This window comes from Coregonus lavaretus, assembly GCF_964263955.1.
Source record: "Coregonus lavaretus genome assembly, chromosome: 30".
NCBI lineage: Eukaryota > Metazoa > Chordata > Actinopteri > Salmoniformes > Salmonidae > Coregonus > Coregonus lavaretus.
Window position 1 is genome coordinate 21,736,379 of NC_140017.1, and position 25,044 is coordinate 21,761,422.

At 43.5% G+C, this 25,044-nt stretch overlaps 2 protein-coding genes across 2 annotated transcripts in view; one reads left to right on the plus strand and one right to left on the minus strand.

Moving 5' to 3' along the window:
* Positions 1 to 2,047: 2,047 nt before the first annotated feature.
* On the plus strand, positions 2,048 to 9,821 carry LOC311105689 (forkhead box protein N1-like; the record flags this gene model as incomplete). The annotated part of the gene is made up of 8 exons (XM_084147908.1): positions 2,048 to 2,185; positions 3,061 to 3,429; positions 3,718 to 3,825; positions 4,882 to 5,012; positions 6,625 to 6,721; positions 8,188 to 8,395; positions 8,849 to 9,316; positions 9,502 to 9,821. The coding sequence occupies 8 exons, from the start codon at positions 2,048 to 2,050 to the stop codon at positions 9,819 to 9,821; spliced, it is 1,839 nt and encodes a 612-aa protein (XP_084004034.1).
* A 1,205-nt stretch (positions 9,822 to 11,026) lies between these two features.
* Positions 11,027 to 25,044, minus strand: part of LOC311105848 (protein unc-119 homolog A-like) — a gene marked incomplete at its 5' end in the record, with an annotated part of 28,659 nt that continues 14,641 nt past the window's right edge. Inside the window, 4 exons of the mRNA XM_084148060.1 lie at positions 11,027 to 12,692; positions 12,865 to 13,037; positions 13,972 to 14,065; positions 14,781 to 14,894. Of these exons, the coding sequence (XP_084004186.1) occupies positions 12,580 to 12,692; positions 12,865 to 13,037; positions 13,972 to 14,065; positions 14,781 to 14,894 (494 nt within the window). The 3' untranslated portion in view covers positions 11,027 to 12,579. The remainder of the gene's footprint in view (positions 12,693 to 12,864; positions 13,038 to 13,971; positions 14,066 to 14,780; positions 14,895 to 25,044) is intronic.

The window sequence follows — 25,044 nt, forward strand, 5'->3', positions numbered from 1 at the left end:
TCTCTCTAAATTGGGTCGCCGTCAATAATGGCTGATCCCTGGCCATGACCCCACTCTCCGAGGGTGTCTCAGGGGGAGTTGGGATATACAAAAAACACATTTCAATTTCACACTTACAGGTTCCCCACATGCAGGTAAACAGGACAAATATAAGCACCCCCTATTTGACCTTTTTGACACACACACACACACACACACACACACACACACACACACACACACACACACACACACACCCTTCAACCCACCTCAGCAATAGCTGGTTTTGAGTGATCTAATCTTCACGGTTTGTTGCCCATTTTAATGAGCTTTGAGGAGTGTGTGTGTGTGTGCGTGCGTCTGTGCGTGCGTTTGTGTGTATAAGTGTGTGTGTATGAGGTTGCCCTTCCTGGAACCTCTGCTACGTGTCTCACACCTCTGCTGGGATCTGATAACAGAACTGTAAACTGATGAAGATGGAAAAGCACCTTGCCCCCTTCTATAGAGGCAACTTACATTATCCCTCACCATTGCAAATTACTGAGGAACTGTTTGGTGAACATGGGGCCAGTTTCCTGGACACAGTTTAAAAGGATACTGTGAGATTCTGGCACTCTGGCGATTACCATTATTATGTCTCTGTGTGCAGTATGAAGGAAGTGAGAGGTAGTTTCGTGAGCCAATGCTAACTACCTAAGTAGCTCAGCTGGTAGAGCACGGCGCTTGTAACGCCAAGGTAGTGGGTTCGAACCCCGGGACCACCCATACACAAAAAAATGTATGCACGCATGACTGTAAGTCGCTTTGGATAAAAGCGTCTGCTAAATGGCATATTATTATTATAAAAACGGCTTAATTGCCAGAATCTCGCAGTATCCCTTTAAACCTAATCCTAGACCAAATGTTTCTCCATTTAAAGTGGTTCTTAGTCCAAGATTAGGCTTAATCTGTGTCCGGGAAACTGTTCCATCGAACCTACAGTACCCATTCCTGTACACTAAAAGATCACATACTGTATCGCCCCTGGTCTGTAAACAATGATAACTCAGAGATGCCCAGAAGACCACTGAGATTTTACACTGGGGTTAAATGCTGTAGCCTACCTGAAAGGTACAATCATACTATGAATGACCCAGACTATGAAGGATACAATAACGATATCATGTAACGCATGGATGACACTGGCAAGCATCAACCACACACAGATGAATCATACAAGCCACTGTGCATACAGTCCATGTCATGGATCTGTGAAAGCAAGGCACGACACATTCCAAATCACATGGAGAAAAAACACAAGGAATGAGATTGTGACTCATAACACACATGTTGAACTACACTGAGTGTACAAAACATAGACATTAGGAATGCTCTTTCCATGACCAGGTAAATCCAGGTGAAAGCTATGATCCCTTATTGATGTCACCTTTTAAATCCACTTAAATCAGTGTAGATGAAGGGGAGGAGACAGGTTCAAGAAGGATTTCTAAGCCTTGAAACAATTGAGACATGGATTGTGCATGTATGCCATTCAGAGGGGGAATGGGCAAGACAAAATATTTAAGTTCCTTTGAACGGGGTATGGTAGTAGGTGCCAGGCGCACTGGTTTGAGTGTGTTAAGAACTGCAACGCTGCTGGGTTTTTTATGCTCAACAGTTTCCTTTGTGTATCAAGAATGGTCCACCACCCAAAAGGACATCCAGCCAACTTAACACAACTATGGGAAGCATTGGAGTCAACATGGGCCAGCATCCCTGTGGAGTGCTTTCAACACCTCGTAGAGTCCATACCCCGATGAATTGAGGCTTTTCTGAGGGGGTGCAACTCAATATTAGGAAGGTGTTCCTAATGTTTTGTACACTCAGTGTATACCACACCCCAAACTCAAACTTTTATTTTTTTCTCATTGCGATCCAATTACGATCTTGTCTCATCGCTGCAACTTCGGGAGAGGTGAAGGTCGAGTCATGCGTCCTCCAAAACATGACCCGCCAAGCCACACTTCTTAACACCCGCTCGCATGTTTCTATTCTTCCCAGGTGCAGACTTCCTTCTAAGCACACCATCATGTCTACAGACTCTCCCAGCTCCACGTTTACTCCCAGTGCCAACAGGTCCTTGACAACGACACCAGCCCTTCAGGCCTCCTCCCTACGCACCTGTGAGCCTCCAGGATCCTCCCTCCAGCAGATGGCGCACTCACAGGTACCAGAATCCACTGAAAACTGTTTATTTTACAGTTTCACCCACTTTCACCCAGAAAGACTCCAGATGGAAACACTCCCTCCATTTTGATTCAGGCCAAAGCCATGCATGCTTTACCCATCTCATCTCCTTTTCTGCACCTGCATTGGGCTACTGTTCCTCCAGAGGTCATTCCAGAATCCACACTGTGATCTTAGTGAATGAGCCCATAGCTGTTTGATTAACCAGACCTCGGTTCAAGTAGTATTTGTTATCTTTCAGATACTTTGAGCGTTTGCTTCAGCCTGCCTCGAGTGGTAGATGGACAGGTTTAGAAAAATGTAACCTTTTTTTTGGTTCCATTGGTTGCTTTTCATTGGTCATTTTCATTGGTTCCATTGTGCCAGATAAAGTCTTTGAAAGAAAATGAATACTATTTGAACCCAGATCTGCTTGCAACAGAGAATGTTTATGAGTGAATCTAAAAGGATGTAAACTATCTACCTATCGCACACACAGGACCTTTTCAAGGACAAGATGCCCTGGAGGAAATGTGTTAAGTTTTATCCTGACAATCACGTTTCTCTTATTTTGGACTAATTAATTACCCACCCCTGGGGCAGTAACGTACCAGTAATTACTGGAGATCTCTATCTATCTGGAGATCTAAATACCCCCCCAAACAGACATGATGTGTTTAAACAGAAATAATGTTTGCGTCCCAAATAGCGCCCTATTCCCTAATATGATTTGGAACACAGACAATGCCAGGAGATAAATGTAGTTGATTCTTGGCTATTTCCACTTGCATTGTTTCATGATTACAGATTCTAGCCAGGAGATTCTGGATGTTGCTAAATAACCAGCTAACATATTGTATATTAATCTCCCCTCAGTGTGAGGAGAGCAGTTCTGTGTCATTCACCACTGCCCAGCGCGAGAGAGAAAGCGCCACCTACAGACAGAGAAATGCCGCTGCAGAGACCTGCAGGAGGCACAGCATTGATGGAGCCATGGTAACACAGAGTCAAAGGTCAAACTTAGGGTCAGGGTCGGCTGACCGCTTCCACCCCTACCGACGTCAGTTCAGCGATGGTGGGGTTGCCACGGATTGCCTGGCCCCTGGTCCCCCTGGGTCTCGTCCCTTCGTCTGTCTCAGAGAGGTGGAGGCTCCAGATAGCTTCACTGCCACACACACATCTACCAGTGAGGAACAGACATGCTGGGATCCATACAACGGGAGTTTCCAGGCTTCCAGACTGATGGTATGCTACAGTGATACTCATACTCTAAATGGCTATTCATTCATAGTACACACCAACAGCTGAACTGTACCATTCCCAGGTGTACATGGCCATCGGGGAGAGCGCCACACGTAAGCAGTTCCCCATAGACAGATCTCTCATACACACCTACAGCTCCTACACCCCCCCCCCCCCCCCCCCCACACACACACACACATCACAATGATACTAGTGCTGCCAATGAGTTTCCTCAGATATCATTACTTGTATAATGGGTTTATCTTTATTAATTCCCTTCATTCAACACAGCAGGGCTCCCAGCACTCTTACCCAGAACCACTGGCTGCACCCGAGGAACCTTCCTGCTTCCTGTCCCAAGGCCATGCCTCCTACAGCCCCCTAGCCCCACTGCAGCAGGTGAGTGGGCAGGACCAAAGTACAGGGGGAGGGGTTAACTTAAGGGGGGGAGGTTCTGAGCTTATCTCAATAGGGTGGTTTTGGTAAGCTATAGAGCGCAATAGTAATGGTGTCTTTTTGTAGGCACTAACGGAGGCTAACTCAGCCATGACCAAATTAATGGGGGTTTTGTAGGGTTTTTGGATAAATGCTGAAAATAATGCAGAGTGGCGCAGTGGTCTAAGGCTGTGCAACTAGAGATCCTGGTTGGAATCCAGGCTCTGTCGTAGCCGGCCGCGACCGGGAGACCCATGGGGCGGCGCACAATTGGCCCAGCGTCGTCCAGGGTAGGGGAGGGAATGGCCGGCAGGGATGTAGCTCAGTTGGTAGAGCATGGCGTTTGTTGTTGTGGGTTCGCTTCCCATGGGGGGCCAGTATGAAAAAAAAATAAAAAATGTATGCACTCACTAACTGTAAGTCGCTCTGGATAAGAGCGTCTGCTAAATGACTAAAATGTAAAATGGTAAACACGGTTTTTGGAGATCTTACAATATATGTTTTGTTCTATGAGATAATCTTCCTCCGCTAACGTAAACATTTTTGAATTTTGAAGCATTTATGTAATCAAAACAAGCACACGAACCACTTAAAGGCTTCATAATTCATAAATGTCATGTTAACTGACTAATATTCTCTCAATGAACAAAACTCATTTCTGTTTTTTAGGACTACAAACTGGCAACCTCTGTTGGTTTGGGTGGAATTTTGGTGCTGTATAGGTTGGTTGAGATAGAAACCACCTACGGTACCTCATATATTTCCAAGGGTTAGTGCCATTCTGCCAAATAACTTGTCAAATACCTTGCCAAGGAAAATAACACTTTGCCAACAGGGCTTGGTTATATCATACCGTGAACTTGTGTACAGTATAGGCTTTGCAGAATACAGCTGTGCGGTTTGGAAAAACCTCACTGTGTACACACTCTGTTGCTAAAGTAATACAAGTTCTGCTGTGACAATGTGTGTGTATGTATGCATGCACGCGGGCGTGTGTCCGTGTGTGTGTGTTCTCTCTAGTTCTCACCAGGTGTGTATTCTACCAGTGGACAATCCAAAAGTTCTCAGTACTCTCTCCAGTGCCTCGCCACTCCAACCCATCAGGACAGTAGCATGCAGTCCCTCTTCCCCAAGCCCATCTACTCATACAGGTGAACACCGTACTTCGATACTCCATATATGTGCATAATCACAATCTACAGTATTACCAATCCGTACAATCAGGTTTTGGACTTTGGTGTAACATTAATTATATATTAAAAACCTTATTAAATCAAGACCTTATTTAATCAAACCCATTTCTCACTCTTCATCACTCTTCTTTCTCTGCATGTTTGAAATAATGTTTACAAGGTGAAGCAAAAAGAAGTTGAACTGTAAGCATGTCAGTTCTTTAACAACCCCTAAAACCAGTTTACCAGTTTGGATTGAAAAGGAACCCAAGTATTCGGTGTTCAGCTATGATTTCAGTTAGTTTCTGCACATTTTGTACTCTGGTTTTCTGAGGACCAGATGGTATATATATTTCAATAATGATTTTACCTAAACTCCTATCAAGTATCAACATTACATAATAATAAGAAGATGTTCATGGAGTCTTTTATCACCTTTATCCCTCAGGCTTGCAGGTGTGAGGTGGATGGGGTTTGAGGTGGATGAGATGTGAGGTGGATGGGGTGTGTGAGGTGGGTGAGGTGTGAGGTGGGGGGGGGGGGGGGTGAGGTGGGTGAGGTGTGAGGTGGATGAGGTGTGAGGTGGGTGAGGTGTGAGGTGGATGAGGTGTGAGGTGGATGGGGTGTGTGAGGTGGGTGAGGTGTGAGGTGGATGGGGTGTGTGAGGTGGGTGAGGTGTGAGGTGAATGAGATGTGTGAGGTGGGTGAGGTGTGAGGTGAATGAGATGTGTGAGGTGGGTGAGGTGTGAGGTGAATGAGATGTGTGAGGTGGGTGAGGTGTGAGGTGAATGAGATGTGTGAGGTGGGTGAGGTGTGAGGTGAATGAGATGTGTGAGGTGGGTGAGGTGTGAGGTGAATGAGATGTGTGAGGTGGGTGAGGTGTGAGGTGGGTGAGGTGTGTGAGGTGGGTGAGGTGTGTGAGTGGGTGAGGTGTGAGGTGGATGAGATGTGTGAGGTGGGTGAGGTGTGAGGTGGGTGAGGTGTGTGTATGTGTGTGTGTGTGTGTGTGTGTGTGAGAGAGATAGACCATGCCCTATATCTACACTGGTTCTGCATGTATAGCACAGCCTCTTATTCAAACCCACTACAAATACAATTTGTGCTTTTAATTACGATAATGTCAATTCTATCTACCATACTTATTTTCTGACTTTTTCCTCAGAGACTGAATTAGTATGATAATGACAACTTGAATGTCCTTGTTTCCTTTTAGTGTTTTGTGGATGTGATCATGGATCCTTGTCACGAATGATGTACACTCTTAGAAAAAAAGGTGCTATCCAGAACCTCAAAGAGTTCTTTGGCTGTCCCCATAGGAGAACTCTTTGAATAACCCTTTTTGGTTCCAGGTAGAAACCTTTCTACAGACGGTTCTACATGGAACCCAAACGGGCTCTACCTGGGAAAAAAAGGGTTTTACTATGGGGACAGTCGATTAACCCTTTTGGAACCCTTTTTTCTAAGAGTGTACTGTACATGTAATGAATAAACAACACTGTGATGTTAAATAATATAATATAATATACAATAATATAATATTGACTACAACTGATTGACTACACTGACTACAATGTTTGTCTTCTATCCGTAGCATCCTGATCTTTATGGCTCTGAGGAACAGTAAGACAGGGAGTCTCCCGGTTAGTGAGATCTACAAGTTCATGACTGAACACTTCCCCTACTTCAAGGTACAGCAGGAGGACATTATGGCTTCTCACTAACCCAACAGTCATCTCTGTGTCTTCATAACTCTTTCATTATTCTCATCCTATGTATTTTATCTGTGCAATGTCACAGGCAGAGTTGTTATAACTATTGCAATAAATCCTTCATGCACTGAGAAATTGTATGAACTTTGCGTCAACTAACTTTCCAAAATGATACAAGGACACACAAGTGACATGCTTTGGGCATAACCACACTTGTAAAGTAAATACCTTAACTAATTAAATGTATTTACACGTGGTTTGAAAGACTCAATCACTGAGAGATCGATGCCTGCTGATCTTCAATGGAGAGGGAGAGTGAGAGAAATAGAAAGATAAATATCGAGAGAGAGAGAGAGAGAGAGAGAGAGAGAGAGAGAGAGAGAGAGAGAAACCATATATTTTCTTTAGCCTCCATAGATGAATGAGAAATGATACTGTAATACTGTATATAGATCCAACGGTGTGCCAAAGCAGAAGCAGCCATAGCCGTAGGCTAGCCTCGTCCCCAGCCGTTTGTTAGGCATCATCAACCCCTACCTATTCTATACAGAATACAGGCGTGGCCTATAGGACCTAGTCAAAAGTAGTGCTCTAGGGAACAGGGTGCTATTTGGGACACAGCCAGTGTTTAACGAGGCTAGCCATGGGCCACCCCGGCTGATACCCGTTAGGGCTTGATCAGTGTCTTCCCATCCATCACGGTGGTTGTAGACCCATGAAATGGTTGGCTGTTTGCTGGCTGGCTGGCGTAGGAAGAGGGGGAAGGTGCAACGTGGCACTGCAACAACTTTGGCTACTCTCCAGCCAAACATACAGTAGGACCTATGACTGAGAGATTGCCTCTGGGGGGTGTGGTTGTGTGGTTGTGTGGTTGTGTGTGTGTTTGTGTGTGTGTGTGTGTGTGTGTGTGTGTGTGCAACGTGGCACTACCACTGCTTTGGTTCCTCTTGACTTTTGACTTGATTTTGAATTACTTAATTGGTTAGGGTTTTGGCAGTTGAAACTATAACTCAGCGTTCTGCCCACCCCGTTTCGGTAAAAAGCTGAGGGATGTGGTTGGACAGAGCTATGGATGCAAATACTGACCATCCATGACATCAAAATGATAGTTTTCAGCTGTATATTGTTTGTTTACATTGAATGTTTACAAACAGTGGAGTAAAATAAGTGTATATTTTGGGTTCTGAACTAACTTATATTATATTATATTCTTCAAGGATATAATTGAAAAGTCAAAAAATGTATACATCAATCGCAAATAGCCCCTACAAGGAATTCATAAATATGTTAAATGTACTTCAAAGCAATAACTTGATTATTTACACAGCTACAAACTGTACAGTAGTATATAAAAATGGAACAATTAAAGATTGGAGAAAATGTATCCCATTGAAAATGTACAAATACTGTTATTGCACATTTTTCCTCTCATTTCTGTCTCTCAGACGGCTCCAGATGGATGGAAGAACTCGGTCCGCCACAACCTGTCTCTGAATAAGTGCTTTGAGAAGGTGGAGAATAAGATTGGCAACTCTTCCCGTAAGGGCTGCCTGTGGGCCCTCAACCCAGCCAAGATAGAGAAGATGCAGGAGGAGCTACACAAGTGGCGCCGCAAAGACCCCCTCACTGTCCGCAAGAGCATGGCCAGGCCGGGTAGGTGGTCTATACATCACAGACAAGGAGTCCCCTGAGACCTGGGCTATGTTTTATTTGCGCTTCCTCAAAGTTCAGATGCCAGTGTTTTAGATGAAGGGTAAGCTTGGCAATCCTCAGGTCCATCATGGCATAAATTACACCCTAAATAAGATGGTTCTATGTTAATCAGAAATATTCAAGTACAGCTTGTGCTGTTACAGACAGGGCATGTTACCTTGGAGACCAGCATTCTGGTGATTCTATCCACTCAGCCTTTTTGGCAGCTTTTACAGGAGATAAATGTAAGGTCATCTCAATTTACCCACAGACTCACTCTCTCTCTCTCTCTCTCTCTCTCTCTCTCTCTCTCTCTCTCTCTCTCTCTCTCTCTCTCTCTCTCTCTCTCTCTCTCTCTCTCTCTCTCTCTCTCTCTCTCTCTCTCTCTCTCTCGCTCTCTCTCTGTTTTATCAGATGACCTGGATCGCCTGTTGGGGGAAAGACCAGAGAACCTGAAATCTTTACCTTCCTACCACAACCAGACCCCACTGTCAAGATCTACCACAAACTACAACCCTACCCCTTCCTCCTTCACTCCATCCCAGCCTCGAGAGCCCTGTCGCCCTCTCCGACGTCCCCTCTACCCCCACGTCCCCCCTCCCTCCCTGACAGTCAACCAGCACCCCCGCTTCCTGCCCCCCACCACCCCCCACCCCTTCTCCTTCTACTCTCCCTGCGGACAGCAGCCTCCATCGGGTATCCCCCCCAATGTGGGTACCCTGGGTTCCACCCTGGTGGAGCAGACACCCTCCACCTGTACTGCCACAATGCAGGCAGAGTATGATGTTGGGCCCAGGAGCATGCAGGAGCTACAGCTAGATGGAGATGCTAGTAACGATATCGACACGCTCAACCCCAGCTTGACTGACCTGCAGCTCCACGGTGAGAGAGAGAGAGAGAGAGAGAGAAAAGAGAGAGAGAGAGAGAGAGAGAGAGAGAGAGAGAGAGAGAGAGAGAGAGAGAGAGAGAGAGAGAGAGAGAAAGAAAGAGAGAGAGAGAGAGAGATTCAATAATTATTTTTATACAATCTGCAACAAGATTTACAACCCTGTTCACTCTCCTCTCAGGTTACTTGTGGGAGGAGCTGAGAGAGGACAGTCTGGCTCCTGATTCGCTGGTGGCAATCAGCCCCTCACCCTCCTCTTCCCAGCCAACACACTTCCTCCTGGGGTCCAGTCTGAGGAGCACCGGTCCTGTCAACCAGACATCAGAGTTGATCTCCGTCGGGCTGGGGAAGGAAGATGAGGAAGATGAGGAGATGGGGGGAGGATGTGGAGGTCCATCAGACCTCCATATTAATGGACAGTACCACACAGCCTACCCAGGTGTAGAGAGCTTGGCAGGTTACCTCACTTCCATGGGAAACACCCCCATACCTCTGCTTTGAAGCCCAGGAATGGGGCTCCCTTCGTGGAATAGCTCACCAAGACCTTCCCCCTGGACCTCCAGGGCAACTCAAGATTGGGGTTGTGAAGGTCAAGACTTATCACAAAGGGCTCAGTTTGAAAGTGAATGTAGCAAAGAAACAGTGACAATATTGTGCACAGTTTGATCACAATCAAACATTATATTTTGCTTTGCTTTGAACATGCAGAGCATGTTGACTCAATTTGTCTACAATGAGCCTGAATAGAATGTGTGAGTAGGGGTTCAGGTTTTATCATAACCTTGTTAACAATATGTTTTTATTAATATTAATGACTGTGGCTGGGTCAAATTCAAGACTTGACATTCATGAGAATGAATGGATCCAAAAGCTCATGACACACCTGACTGTTCAGTGATTAGGAGTAGAGTGCAGTACCACCTAACTTCACACAAGATGGCAGCAGAGAGCTGTAGTGACAGGGACTTATGTAATGGAACGTTAGAGTAGTAGACAGAAAAACAGTGCTAATGACATTTCTTCCTTATTCTACACTACAGAGAATCATATCTGTTCTACACAATACATTTCTATGTTGAACATTCTGTGAAGTCACATTCTCCTGAATAAGCCCCCTGGTGTGATATGTTCCCACTATTGGAATTTGCATTTTATACAGTTTATGGTGATGAGATGATTCAAGCCATCTGGTTTTTAGCTCAAATCTAATGAATGTAATTATAAAATTTGTCTTAGCATAATTTCTGATACGAAAACAGAAAACATACTCACTGTTTACTCAATTAACTTTCAAAGCTTTCTAGCTAAACTTACCATTGAGGATGGAAGTCAATATCAAGGCACCAGCCAGACAACTGTTCTCAGGCCTTCCTCTGGTTCCTGCAGGCCCTATCTAATAATTTAGCTTCCATAATTATGAAAATTAATAAGGTGACATCACCTTACCAGGCCCTTTTTCTTGTGAGACGTAACTAAGTACATAGTAAACTGTCTTTGATTTATAGCTCTTGAACTGATTCATGATTTTATATTCTAATCTAGACTATTTGTTCTGCGTCTATCTATGCAATTCATTTTTTCTAATTTCTGTCCATCACAAATCTAACCAGTCATTGTAAAACAACATTTGTTATAACTGACTGTTCCCACATATTGTAGCTGGTGTCATCTTGGTATCAAGTGAAAAAAGACCACAAGACGCATTTCAAGACTTCCCAAAAAACCCACATATATTTATTTCTCTGAGTGGCATTTCAACTGTCCAAACTTTACATAATTTTAATTTACAATAACCATAGTTCTTATAAATAAATCTGCAGATCTCTTGAGACTAAATAGTATGTGCTGGATATCAAAATGAATATCTGATTTTGAGTTCCTATATGACTATCCTTCTACTACTTTTAACTCCTCAAAGTGGCTATTTAAAAAAATACTTTTGAACATAAAACTATGAGTATGTGGAAATAAACACGACTAGGGTTGCAAAATTCCAGTAACTTTCCTAAAATTCCCAGGTTTTCCGGAATCCTGGGTTGGAAGATTCCAGGAATCAGGCTGGTATAACAAATCCAGGAATCCTCCAAAAGGGACTTCTGGAAAACCAGGGAATTTTGGAAAAGCTAGAATTTTCCAGCCCTAAATACGACACATTCACATTAAAAGAGTACCTGTCCCATTCTACGACGTACTGTATGCTAATGGCATTCAACTGGTTTCTACTGGAATGGTGATCGACAAAGAACCTCATCAAACGGCAGTACTAACTGTAAGTCGCTCTGGATAAGAGCGTCTGCTAAATGACTAAAATGTAAATGTAAATGTACTATTCCTATCAGTGACAATGAGTCATTCAGAGCTAATGGATATTTATTTGAAATTCAATTAACTTTTATGACTTTCTTTAACAGTAAAAAAAAGTAGCAGAACCCTAGTAGAAATATATAGGTTCTGCTTGCTCGACTACAATACATGTTTTGATGATGTCAGAGAATTGTGTGTCTGTGTCACTTGGTCCTGCGAGAGACAGCTGGTCTGTCTGTCTGTCTGTCTGTCTGTCTGTCTGTCTGTCTGTCTGTCTGTCTGTCTGTCTGTCTGTCTGTCTGTCTGTCTGTCTCTGTTGTTTAAATAGCTAAATGTCAATGAGACGAAGTGCAAATAAGCAGACCCTCTATCTCTCTATCTCTCTATCTCTCTATCTCTATATCTCTCTCTATCTCTCTCTCTCTTTCTCTCACTCTTCATTTTTTCTGTCTCTCCTTTTTCTTTCTTTCCCGCTCTCTTTTTCTCTTTAGCAGATTGACTGAGGCCTTGAGAACACACTGACTAGACATTCAATCTCACTCATTGTGACTGGCCCTTATATACTGTCCTGGTTGTGCTTTTATTTTGTCTAGATCAGGCCACATCAGATGTGTCCCATAGCGAAGGTCTGTGTGTGTTTATGTATGCTAGAATGTGTACACATCTACAACACTCTCTATCAGACACAGAAACACAAGTTGAGAGGTCATTGCAAGAGACTGGAGTAGGGGATTGCAATTGAGGGGATAACAAGCAATGGGGGAATTCTGATTGGAGAAATAAAGCTGCTGAGAGTGAGAGAGGCTGTCCATCAGTCCTGTTGCTTGTGACCTGTCAGTCCGTTCATACGTCTCTCCGTTCGTCATCTGTCTGTCTGTCTGTCTGTCCATGGTCCCATGGGTGGGTTTGAGTTGGAGTTGGGTTGGGTCTAGGTGTCTAGGGGGGTCCTGTGCTCCTACGGACTCCCACTGTAGGAGTAGTCTGCCTTGTTGTGCATCACCAGCTTGTTGTCCACAAAGTAGAAGCTGTCGGACTGCGTTTTGTATGGGTGAAGGATCATCTCACGCACTGAGGAAGAAGAGAGAGGAAGGACACGTCAGTGTGTGTGTGTATGCGTGTGTGTGTTTGAGTGAGTGTGTGTGTGTGTGTGTGTGTGTGTGTGTGTGTCGGACTGTGTCGTATGGGTACAGGAAATGCATGCTATGTCTGCGTCTCTGTTTCTATGTGTGTCTATACTCACTGATGTCCTCTGACAGAGGGGGGAACTCGTAGATGTGTTCACAGGTGTTCTTGCTGCTGGGCATACAGAAACCAAACTCAAAATCAAAGCTCTTGAGGAGCTGCTCTCTGAAGTAGTGCCTCTCAATCATCCTGAAGTTGTTGATGGGCATGTCTCCCACTGTGAACTCCACACTGTGTCAGAGAGAACAGGGGGACAGAGAGATCCGATAAACTATTGGAAACACACTTATACACATCATTTGTTTGTTATAGTTTGTTGCAGAACCAAAGTATAATTCCATGTTTCCTCATTTGCCCCCTCTACAGTAGCCCTTTCCTGCAGTCAAATGACTAGTGGCCTCATGGGTGGAATGTTATTCATATTTTTCATAATTTCATAATTAATAAACATTATTTTTTTTAAACTGCCGGAAATCTGGTGTTTCTATGTCAAAAGGTTTTGTTATATTTCAGTCTTCTGTGATGTATATAAAGTGTAATATTGGGATGCAAACTCCAAATGTAATACATTTCAACTCTATATCTGACATGGTACAGCTGTCTTCTTTTCTTTAAGCCCATAACTATGTGTGTGACGTAGATTTGTTTAAGACTACCAATAAACCCTCTGTGAGACCCTGACTTAGCCCACTGCAGTAAAAGGTGAATTAATAACAACTGGCCTGACTGTCTTTTTTCTCACCTCTCTTTCTCTCTCTCTTTCTCCCTCACTCTGCCTCCGTTTTTCCCTCTCTCTTTCTCTCTCTCTCCCGCTCTCTTTCTCTCTCTCCCTCTCTCTTTCTCCCCCTACTGTATGGCCTTCCTGCCTCCTTGGTATCTGTCACACACAAACACGCACACAAGCACGTAGGCACGCACACACACACACACACACACACACACACACACACACACACACACACACACACACACACACACACACACACACACACACACACACACACACACACACACACACACACACACACACACCACCTCTCACTCTCCGAGAATAGCCCTCCCCATCTGTCTGCTCTCAGAAGAGAACAGCATGGCACTGAATGGCCACCACACCACCACCCTTACACACCCACACCCACTATTGGCCATCTTAGCTGTGACTTACGTGGCTCCGACCTGGCGCAGCTGCAGGAAGGCAGGGGTGAACTGGTAACGGACAAAGCGGCCTCCGTTGGGGTCAAAGTCCTTCTTTTCGCCCGCTGCCACAGTGTCACAAAAGACACCGCGTTAACAAGCCTGCTGTTTTGAAGCACGGTCTCTCTGCTGTGTACCTCTCTGAATAGACACTGTTTCAGAGGCTTAGATGATCAACTCACACAGCGAAATAACCCCTTCTCAGTGGAGACCTAGCTAACAGGAGTAATTCATTCATGAATCATGCATAATACTGCCTGGGCCTAGTTAACCCAGAGGTATATGCTGCTCATACATACAGTAGGTCTTAAAAGCTCTTCGTCATCAGAGGCTATGAACTGTAGTTTAGTGCCACAAGTCATATATCCTAGGCTCTAATAAGAGAGCATATTTATTTTTTTATTTTTATTTTACCTTTTATTTTTAACTAGGCAAGTCAGTTAAGAACAATCTCTTATTTACAATGATGGCCTACACCGGCCAAACCCGGACGACGCTGGGCCAATTGTGCACCGCCCTATGGGACTCCCAATCACGGCCGGTTGTGATATGTTAACATGTATCTATGAATATGAATATGTTAGGGAACACAAATACTAACGGTTATATATAGCACAGACAGGCCTTTTACTTACCTGGTGCTGGTGGTTTGTTGATCTCAAACAGCACCGTCCCTGTCTCCATGTCTCCATAAAATACATTACCAACATATAGCTTATACACAGTACATGTATCTAATATCTGTGCTGTATAATACGGTAGTTTCAACATAGCATGTACCTGGTGCAGGGGGTTTGGTGATCTCAAACAGCACCGTCCCTGTCTCCATGTCTCGGATCTTGAACCGTGTGAAGTCGATCATGTGAACGTTTTCCTCTGGGGAACATAGGTAGTCTGAAACAGAAAGGGGACAGGACACCTTTTAGTCTGAATACAGTAGGGCTACGTACTCTACAGAACACCTTTTAGTCAAAGGAATGAACAGTAGAAAGACTATGTGATACTTTTACGATACTTTTGTTTACATTCATGAACATTCTAGAATTGCCAACCTCTTGCATACAAAATAGACCAGAAATGTTTAGTATATTAGTATAAAAGTTCACTTTGATCAAATAAAGGAATATAAAAGCATGAAACTTAGCACACTTGTACACCTGGACTAAAAGTAATAATATCTATGTTATATGACAATTATGCAGTTGTTACAGCCTTGTGCATACTGATTCAGCTCTTCCAAAACATGTCCTCATAGGAGAACCCTTTTTGGTTCCAGGTAGAATCCTTTTATGTTCCATGTAGAACCCTCTCTGTGGAAAGGGTAATACAGTGGGGGAAAAAAGTATTTAGTGCAAGTTCTCCCACTTAAAAAGATGAGAGAGGCCTGTAATTTTCATCATAGGTACACGTCAACTATGACAGACAAAATGAGGGGGAAAAATCCAGAAAAACACATTGTAGGATTTTTAATGAATTTATTTGCAAATTATGGTGGAAAATAAGTATTTGGTCACCTACAAACAAGCAAGATTTCTGGCTCTCACAGACCTGTAACTTCTTCTTTAAGAGGCTCCTCTGTCCTCCACTCGTTACCTGTATTAATGGCACCTGTTTGAACTTGTTATCAGTATAAAAGACACCTGTCCACAACCTCAAACAGTCACACTCCAAACTCCACTATGGCCAAGACCAAAGAGCTGTCAAAGGACACCAGAAACAAAATTGTAGACCTGCACCAGGCTGGGAAGACTGAATCTGCAATAGGGAAGCAGCTTGGTTTGAATAAATCAACTGTGGGAGCAATTATTAGGAAATGGAAGACATACAAGACCACTGATAATCTCCCTCGATCTGGGGCTCCACGCAAGATCTCACCCCGTGGGGTCAAAATGATCACAAGAACGGTGAGCAAAAATCCCAGAACCACACGGGGGGACCTAGTGAATGACCTGCAGAGAGCTGGGACCAAAGTAACAAAGCCTACCATCAGAAACACACTACGCCGCCAGGGACTCAAATCCTGCAGTGCAAGATGTGTCCCCCTGCTTAAGCCAGTACATGTCCAGGCCCGTCTGAAGTTTGCTAGAGTGCATTTGGATGATCCAGAAGAGGATTGGGAGAATGTCATATGGTCAGATGAAACCAAAATATAACTTTTTGGTAAAAACTCAACTCGTCGTGTTTGGAGGACAAAGAATGCTGAGTTGCATCCAAAGAACACCATACCTACTGTGAAGCATGGGGGTGGAAACATCATGCTTTGGGGCTGTTTTTCTGCAAAGGGACCAGGACGACTGATCCGTGTAAAGGAAAGAATGAATGGGGCCATGTATCATGAGATTTTGAGTGAAAACCTCCTTCCATCAGCAAGGGCATTGAAGATGAAACGTGGCTGGGTCTTTCAGCATGACAATGATCCCAAACACACCACCCGGGCAACGAAGGAGTGGCTTCGTAAGAAGCATTTCAAGGTCCTGGAGTGGCCTAGCCAGTCTCCAGATCTCAACCCCATAGAAAATCTTTGGAGGGAGTTGAAAGTCTGTGTTGCCCAGTGACAGCTCCAAAACATCACTGCTCTAGAGGAGATCTGCATGGAGGAATGGGCCAAAATACCAGCAACAGTGTGTGAAAACCTTGTGAAGACTTACAGAAAACGTTTGACCTGTGTCATTGCCAACAAAGGGTATATAACAAAGTATTGAGAAACTTTTGTTATTGACCAAATACTTATTTTCCACCATAATTTGCAAATAAATTCATGAAAAATCCTACAATGTGTTTTTCTGGATTTTTTTCCCTCATTTTGTCTGTCATAGTTGACGTGTACCTATGATGAAAATTACAGGCCTCTCTCATCTTTTTAAGTGGGAGAACTTGCACAACTGGTGGCTGACTAAATACTTTTTTTCCCCACTGTACATGAAACCCAAAAGAGTTCTACCTGGTACCAAAAAGGGTTCTTCAAAGGGTTCTCCTATTGGGAAAGGCGAAGAACCCTTTTATGTTCTAGATAGCACCCTTTTTGCAGATCTGTGCCTAAGGGACAACATCTACAGCCCTGTTACATACACTAACCTCTCCACAGGCTGTGGATCAGGACTAAGAGGCTTACATTGTTTCACCGTCACATGGACAGATTGGAAGAAGCTAAGGGGATTTGGGGAAACTATAGGTTTTGCTGTACTGTAACCCCCATTCCCCCGACACCACCCCACACATTGACCACTGCACCCCTTTCATACACCCCTCCCTACCTGCATCCCATTAACAGAAACTACAGGTGGGCACCTGCTTTTGATATAACTTCATGTCAAAACTGTACTGGGGCAGAATCGTAAGAGTTCAGCGAGCCCTCACACACACTCATATGGAAAACATACACACACTCTCTCTCTCTCTCTCTCTTTCTTTCTCTCTCTCTCTCTCTCTCTCTCTCTCTCTCTCTCTCTCTCTCTCTCTCTCTCTCTCTCTCTCTCTCTCTCTCTCTCTCTCTCTCTCTCTCTCTCTCTCTCTCTCTCTCTCTCTCTCTCTCTCTCTCTCTCTCTCTCTCTCTCTCTCTCTCTCTCTCTCTCTCTCTCTCTCTCTCTCTCTCTCTCTCTCTCTCTCTTCAGTTCTTTACTTACCTAATCGGCAGGAGATATTTTTAGCCTTCCTGTTATCTAGCTGTGCTACATGGAGAGAGAGCTGGTGTGTGTGTGTGTATGTGAGTATGCACGGTCTTGTGTGTGTGCGTATGTGTGTGTGTGTGTATACGCATGCACGCGTGTGTGTTAGTATGTATGTGTTCGCTCACATTCGTGTGTGTGTGTGTGTGTGTGTGTGTGAGGGGAGGAGGAGGGTGTGTTGAACTCAAAGGTCCTTCACACAAATCTGCTGAGGTCTTAAGGCGACGCCCCCTGTTCCCTGCTCAGGCCCCGGTGTTGTTAGGGTCATTAATATAATTGGCAGCAGGCTTTGGACTCCTCTGTGTGTGTGTGTGTGTGTGTGTGTGTGTGCTGTGCAGATGGCAGTAATTCCCTTGTGAGTTGTGACTGGGTCTCCTGGCTACTTTCCATCTCACCTACTACCCACTTATCATTATAATCCACACCACAGTACTACTACACCCACACATAGATAGTAAAAATTGTACATACTGTATGTGTGTGTGTGCATGCGTGTGTATTCTGTACTGGTGGGGTAATGGACATTTTTAATAGGTAAGACCAGGGTCTATGTCTAAGGCCAGAAAGGTTATCTCAGGTGAGAGTGGAGTTGATGGGAAAGCACTTAGCACTGGGACATAACCGGAAGTCAGTCCAACCACACCACATCAAATGCCTGCTGGAATAACAGGCCAGTCAATAGATTTACTGTACATGTAAGCAGCTCTCCAATTTAAACCAGCAACCACAAACTCTGTGATATTTACTTCTGAGGCCAACCTACTGTAAGCTCTGTGGGTTACAGTGCTTCACAAAATAACTCCAATTGATGTATGAGCAGTGGTGTAAAGTACTTAAGTAAAAATACTTTAAAGTACTACTTAAGTAGTTTTTTGGGGGGGTATCTGTAACTTTACTTTACTATTTATACTTTTACTTTTACTTCACTACATTCCTAATGGAAATAATGTACTTTTTACTCCATACATTTTCCCTGACACCCAAAAGTACTTGTTACATTTTGACAGGAAAATTGTCAAATTCATTATCAAGAGAACATCCCTGGTCATCCCTACTGCCTCTGATCTGGCGGACTCACTAAACACAAATGCTTTGTTTGTAAATTATGTCTGAGTGTTGGAGTGTACCCCTGGCTATCTGCCAATTTAAAAAAAACAAGAAAATTGTGCCATCTGGTTTGCTTAATATAAGGAATTTGAAACGATTTATACTTTTACTTTTACTTTTGATACTTAAGTATATTTTAGCAATTGCATTTACTTTTGATACTTAAGTGTATTTAAAACCAAATACTTTAGACTTTTACTCAAGTAGTATTTTACTGGGTGACTTCCACTTTTACTTGAGACATATTCTATTAAGGTATCTATACTTTTACTCAAGTATGACATTGAGTACTTTTTCCAGCACTGTGTATGAGGCTTATCTGTACTACTGAGAATATCATGAGTCTGGACTACTTCAAGTTTCAAGTTTTATTTGTCACATGCACAAGTACAGTGACCTTACTTAAAAGCCCTATCCAACAGTGCAGTATTCAACATCAAAATAGTATTTTAAAAAAACATTTTAAAAAACAGGAGAAGTAAGAAATAAGAGAGGATGAAAAAGACAAAAACAGAAGAATGTATTCAGGGTCAATAGCAAATTCACAATGTGCAGGGATACTGGAGTATTGAGGTACACTACATTCAAAAGTTTGGGGTCACTTAGAAATGTCCTTGTTTTTGAAAGAAAAGCAATTTTTTTGTCCATTAAAATAACATCAAATTGATCAGAAATACAGTGTAGACATTGTTAATGTTGTAAATGGCTATTTTAGCTGGAAATGGCTGATTTTTAATGGAATATCTACATAGGCGTACAGAGGCCCATTATCAGCAACCATCAGTCCAGTCTGAGATATGGCTTTTTCTTTGCAACTCTGCCTAGAAGGTCAGCATCCCGGAGTCGCCTCTTCACTGTTGACGTTGAGACTGGTGTTATGCGGGTACTATTTAATGAAGCTGCCAGTTGAGGACCTGTGAGGCGTCTGTTTCTCAAACTAGACACTCTAATGTATTTGTCCTCTTGCTCAGTTGTGCACCGGGGCCTCCCACTCCTCTTTCTATTCTGGTTAGAGCCAGTTTGCGCTGTTCTGTGAAGGGAGTAGTACACAGCGTTGTACGAGATCTTCAGTTTCTTGGCAATTTCTCGCATGGAATAGCCTTCATTTCTCAGAACAAGAATAGACTGACGAGTTTCAGAAGAAAGTTATTTGTTTCTGGCCATTTTGGGCCTGTAATCAAACCCACAATTGCTGATGCTCCAGATACTCAACTAGTCTCAAGAAGGCCAGTTGTATTGCTTCTTTAATCAGCACAACAGTTTTCAGCTGTGCTAACATAATTGCAAAAGGATTTTCTAATGATCAATTAGCCTTTTAAAATGATAAACTTGGATTAGCAAACACAACGTGCCATTGGAACACAGGACTGATGGTTGCTGATAATGGGCCTCTGTACGCCTATGTAGATATTCCATAAAAAATCAGCCATTTCCAGCTACAATAGCCATTTACAACATTAACAATGTCTACACTGTATTTCTGATCAATTTAATGCTATTTTTTTGGACAAAAAAATAGCTTTTCTTTCGAAAACAAGGACATTTCTAAGTGACCCCAAACTTTTGAACGGTAGTGTATATACACTACATGACCAAAGGTATGTGGACACCTGCTTGTCGAACATCTCATTCCAAAATCATGGGCATTAGTATGGAGATGGTCCCACCTTTGCTGTTATAACAGCCTCCACTCTTCTGGGAAGGCTTTCCACTAGATGTTGGAACATTGCTGTGGGGACTTTCTATCAGCCACAAGAGCATTAGCGAGGTCAGGCACTGATGTTGGGCGATTAGGCCTGGCTCGCAGTCGGCGTTCCAATTCATCCCAAAGGTGTTCGATGGGGTTGAGGTCAGGGCTCTGTGCAGATCAGACAAGTTCTTCCACACCGATCTCGACAAACCATTTCTGTATGGACCTCGCTTTGTGCACAGGGGCATTGTCAAGCTGAAACAGGAAAGGGCCTTCCCCAAACTGTTGCCACAAAGTTGGAAGCACAGAATCATCTAGAATGTCATTGTATGCTGTAGCGTTAAGATTTCCCTTCACTGGAACTAAGGGGCCTAGCCCGAACCTTGAAAAACAGACCCAGAACATTATTCATCTTCCACCAAACCTTACAGTTGCACTATGCATTGGGGCAGGTAGTGTTCTCCTGGCATCCGCCAAACCCAGATTTGTCAGTCGGACTGCCAGATGGTAAAGCATGATTCATCACGCCAGAGAACGTGTTTCCACTGCTCCAGAGTCCAATGCCGGCGAGCTTTACACCACTCCAGCCGACGCTTGGCATTGCGCATGGTGCTCTTAGGCTTATGAGCGGCTGCTCGGCCATGGAAACCCATTTCATGAAGCTCCCAGAGGCTGTTTGGAACTTGGTAGTGAGTTTTGCCAACGAGGACAGACGATTTTTATGCACTATGCGCTTCAGCACTCGTTCTGTGAGCTTCTGTGGCCTACCACTTTGCGGCTGAGCCATTGTTGCTCATAGATGTTTCCACTTCACAATAACAGCTCTTACAGTTGACCGGGGCAGCTCTAGCAGGGCAGAAATGTGATGAACTGACTTGTTGGAATGGTGGCATCCTATGACGGTGCCATGTTGAAAGTCACTGAGCTCTTCAGTAAGGCCATTCTACAGCCAATGTTTGTCTATGGAGATTGCATGGCTGTGTGATCGATTTTATACACCTGTCAGCAACGGGTGTGGTTGAAATAGCCGAATCCACTCATTTGAAGGGGTGTCCACATACTTTTGTATATATAGTGTACCTGTATGTGAATAACACAGTGGTTTACGGGTAAATGTGGTAAATAAACGGTAGGAATATTGAGGGCTGTACACTACAGTATATGTTAAATAATTGTAATTGACCATTGAGGTCAAACACTAACTTACAACACTTAGGCTAACCTTTTGCTCCTTGGGGAGCACAGGTCATTCAGGTTCAAATCGGTGTGAAATAATACTATTCAAATTCAAATATTGCTGTCCCCTCAATAATAAACAAATAATTATAGAACAGACCTACAGTGTTAAAATGTAGATATTCATAACAAAACACTATAGACTATTACAGCTCTATAACATGATTGTAGGTCAGTTATGTGTGTAGTGACTGAATGACCTTAATGTGCACTGTGACATCATAGGGTAGGTGTCATCTAACACCTAACACGTTACATCAGAGGCCAAAGCTGTGTTCAGGCATCGGCTAACAAGTGGTAGAGCAGGATAGTGCTGCCATTTAATCCTCATCAACACACAACCATGCTGCATCACAGCGCCATTTAACTACAGTATTAGAAAAGTCAAGTGTAGAGGACATTCAATCTCTGGTTGAAAAGATTATGCTGTGCCGTCCGCAAAATTGTAAGAAATGACGTTATAATAACCATTCTATTTCTATAATATGACGTCCCTTTTTCCAATCTGTCAGTCAAACCCAAAGGCTCCACCAACATTTTTACAGCCATGAAAACCTCAACCACAACCACAGTGTGTTGGAACAGAAGCCGCTGTTACCCTGGCAACACTGGCACAATGTTCATGGCACATGGCAGCCTTGCCTTCTTTACTGTGACTGTGATGTCTGATAAGAGTGATGTTCTCAGAACATGAGACGGCTACAGATCAGCTAGCTAAACAGGAGCGCCATGAACAAATTGTATCAGCCCCACTACCCATATTGCAGTACAAAGGCTGCATCTCAATAGTCGTCCCCACGACCCATTGTACAAAGAATAGTGGCTTCCTCCCCTTTACTGATCTGAACACACAGACAAAATCAATTATGGAGGATGCCAACTGAACCATGAAATTACTTTCACCTGTTCAGTTCATTCATGTCAGTGTAGATTGCGGGAGACGAAGGGAGACTATTGAGACACACCCAAAGTGACCAACGCTCCATTGCTCACCACACAAGATGACAATGATAATACCACTACATTATCTGTACCTTGGTCCAATAGTCATTGAGCCATCTGAAGTAATAGGGTCTGAAATGTTGAAGGCTCCGAGTAAGATAGCATCAGAGACATTTGTGCAGGCGATGCCAAAAGGCACATGGACAAAAGGACAAAACAGACCCTAGCCTGTTCCATCAGAGACTGTCATGATGACTCACCGTAATGCTTGTATGAGCATGAGCTATTCAATCATTTCAACTAACATGGCATGGGCCACATCTATCAGCCATCCCTGATTATTCATATAGTCTAAATATCGTATTCCCTTCGATACACATCACAATACACAATATACACTGCACATCATATAAGTGATCATATCAGCTTCATCATTGGGAATCCTACTTTCTGATTTATTAGCTTTAGCTTTGCCCACTCATCCAGTCCAGTGGGCAGGTAGGTAGGGAGAGAATACAGTACATGGCTGCCTAGCGTTAGATTGAATCTTTGGCCCAATGAAACACTGCACTGCAAAATGCATGTGTGATTATAAATCCGAAGCTGACTGGACAGATGACTGACAGATGCCCTGCAGAGGAGGGATGGCAACACGCCAAGTTACACACACACACACACACACACACACACACACACACACACACACACACACACACACACACACACACACACACACACACACACACACACACACACAACAAGCCAAGTCAGCCAGAATTACAGATGGAGAGACAATGTTATCAGACATTCCACACCATGCTAATTAACCTGTGCTAATTTCCCTCATCGTGATCCAGACGGTGTGAAAATTTGCATAGAAATACAGTTGAAGTCGGAAGTTGACATACACTTAGGTTGGAGTCATTAAAACTTGTTTTTCAACCACTCCACACATTTCTTGTTAACAAACTATAGTTTTGGCAAGTCGGTTAGGACATCTACTTTGTGCATGACACTAGTAATTCTTCCAACAATTGTTTACAGACAGATTATTTCACTTATAATTCACTGTATCACAATTCCAGTGGGTCAGAAGTTTACATACACTAAGTTGACTGTGCCTTTAAACAGCTTGGAAAGTTCCAGAAAATGATGTCATGGCTTTAGAAGCTTCTGATAGGCTAATTGACATAATTTGAGTCAATTGGAGGTGTCCCTGTGGATGTATTTCAAGGCCTACCTTCAAACTCAGTGCCTCTTTACTTGACATCATGGGAAAATCTAAAGAAATCAGCCAAGACCTCAGAAAAAAATGTGTAGACCTCCACAAGTCTGGTTCATCTTTGGGAGCAATATCCAAATGCCTGAAGGTACCACGTTCATCTGTACAAACAATAGTACACAAGTATAAACACCATGGGATCACACAGCCGTCATACCGCTCAGGAAGGAGACATGTTCTGTCTCCTAGAGATGAACATACTTTGGTGTGAAAAGTGCAAATCAATCCCAGAACAACAGCAAAGGACCTTGTGAAGATGCTGGAGGAAACAGGTACAAAAGTATCTATATCCACAGTAAAACGAGTCCTACAGTGAGGGAAAAAGGTATTTGATCCCCTGCTGATTTTGTACATTTGCTCACTGACAAAGAAATGATCAGTCTATAATTTTAATGGTAGGTTTATTTGAACAGTGAGAGACATAATAACAACAAAAAAATCCAGAAAAACGCATGTCAAAAATGTTATAAATTGTTTTGCATTTTAATGAGGGAAATAAGTATTTGACCCCTCTGCAAAACATGACTTAGTACTTGGTGGCAAAACCCTTGTTGGCAATCACAGAGGTCAGACGTTTCTTGTAGTTGGCCACCAGGTTTGCACACATCTCAGGAGGGATTTTGTCCCACTCCTCTTTGCAGATCTTCTCCAAGTCATTAAGGTTTCGAGGCTGACGTTTGGCAACTCGAACCTTCAGCTCCCTCCACAGATTTTCTATGGGATTAAGGTCTGGAGACTGGCTAGGCCCATGATATCCTGTCCCCTTAGCAGAAAAACACCCCCAAATCATAATGTTTCCACCTCCATGTTTGACGGTGGGGATGGTGTTCTTGGGGTCATAGGCAGCATTCCTCCTCTTCCAAACACGGCGAGTTGAGTTGATGCCAAAGAGCTCCATTTCGGTCTCATCTGACTACAACACTTTCACCCAGTTCTCCTCTGAATCATTCAGATGTTCATTGGCAAACTTCAGACGGCCCTGTATATATGCTTTCTTGAGCAGGGGGACCTTGCGGGCGCTGCAGGATTTCAATCCTTCATGGCGTAGTGTGTTACCAATTGTTTTCTTGGTGACTATGGTCCCAGCTGCCTTGAGATCATTGACAAGATCCTCCCGTGTAG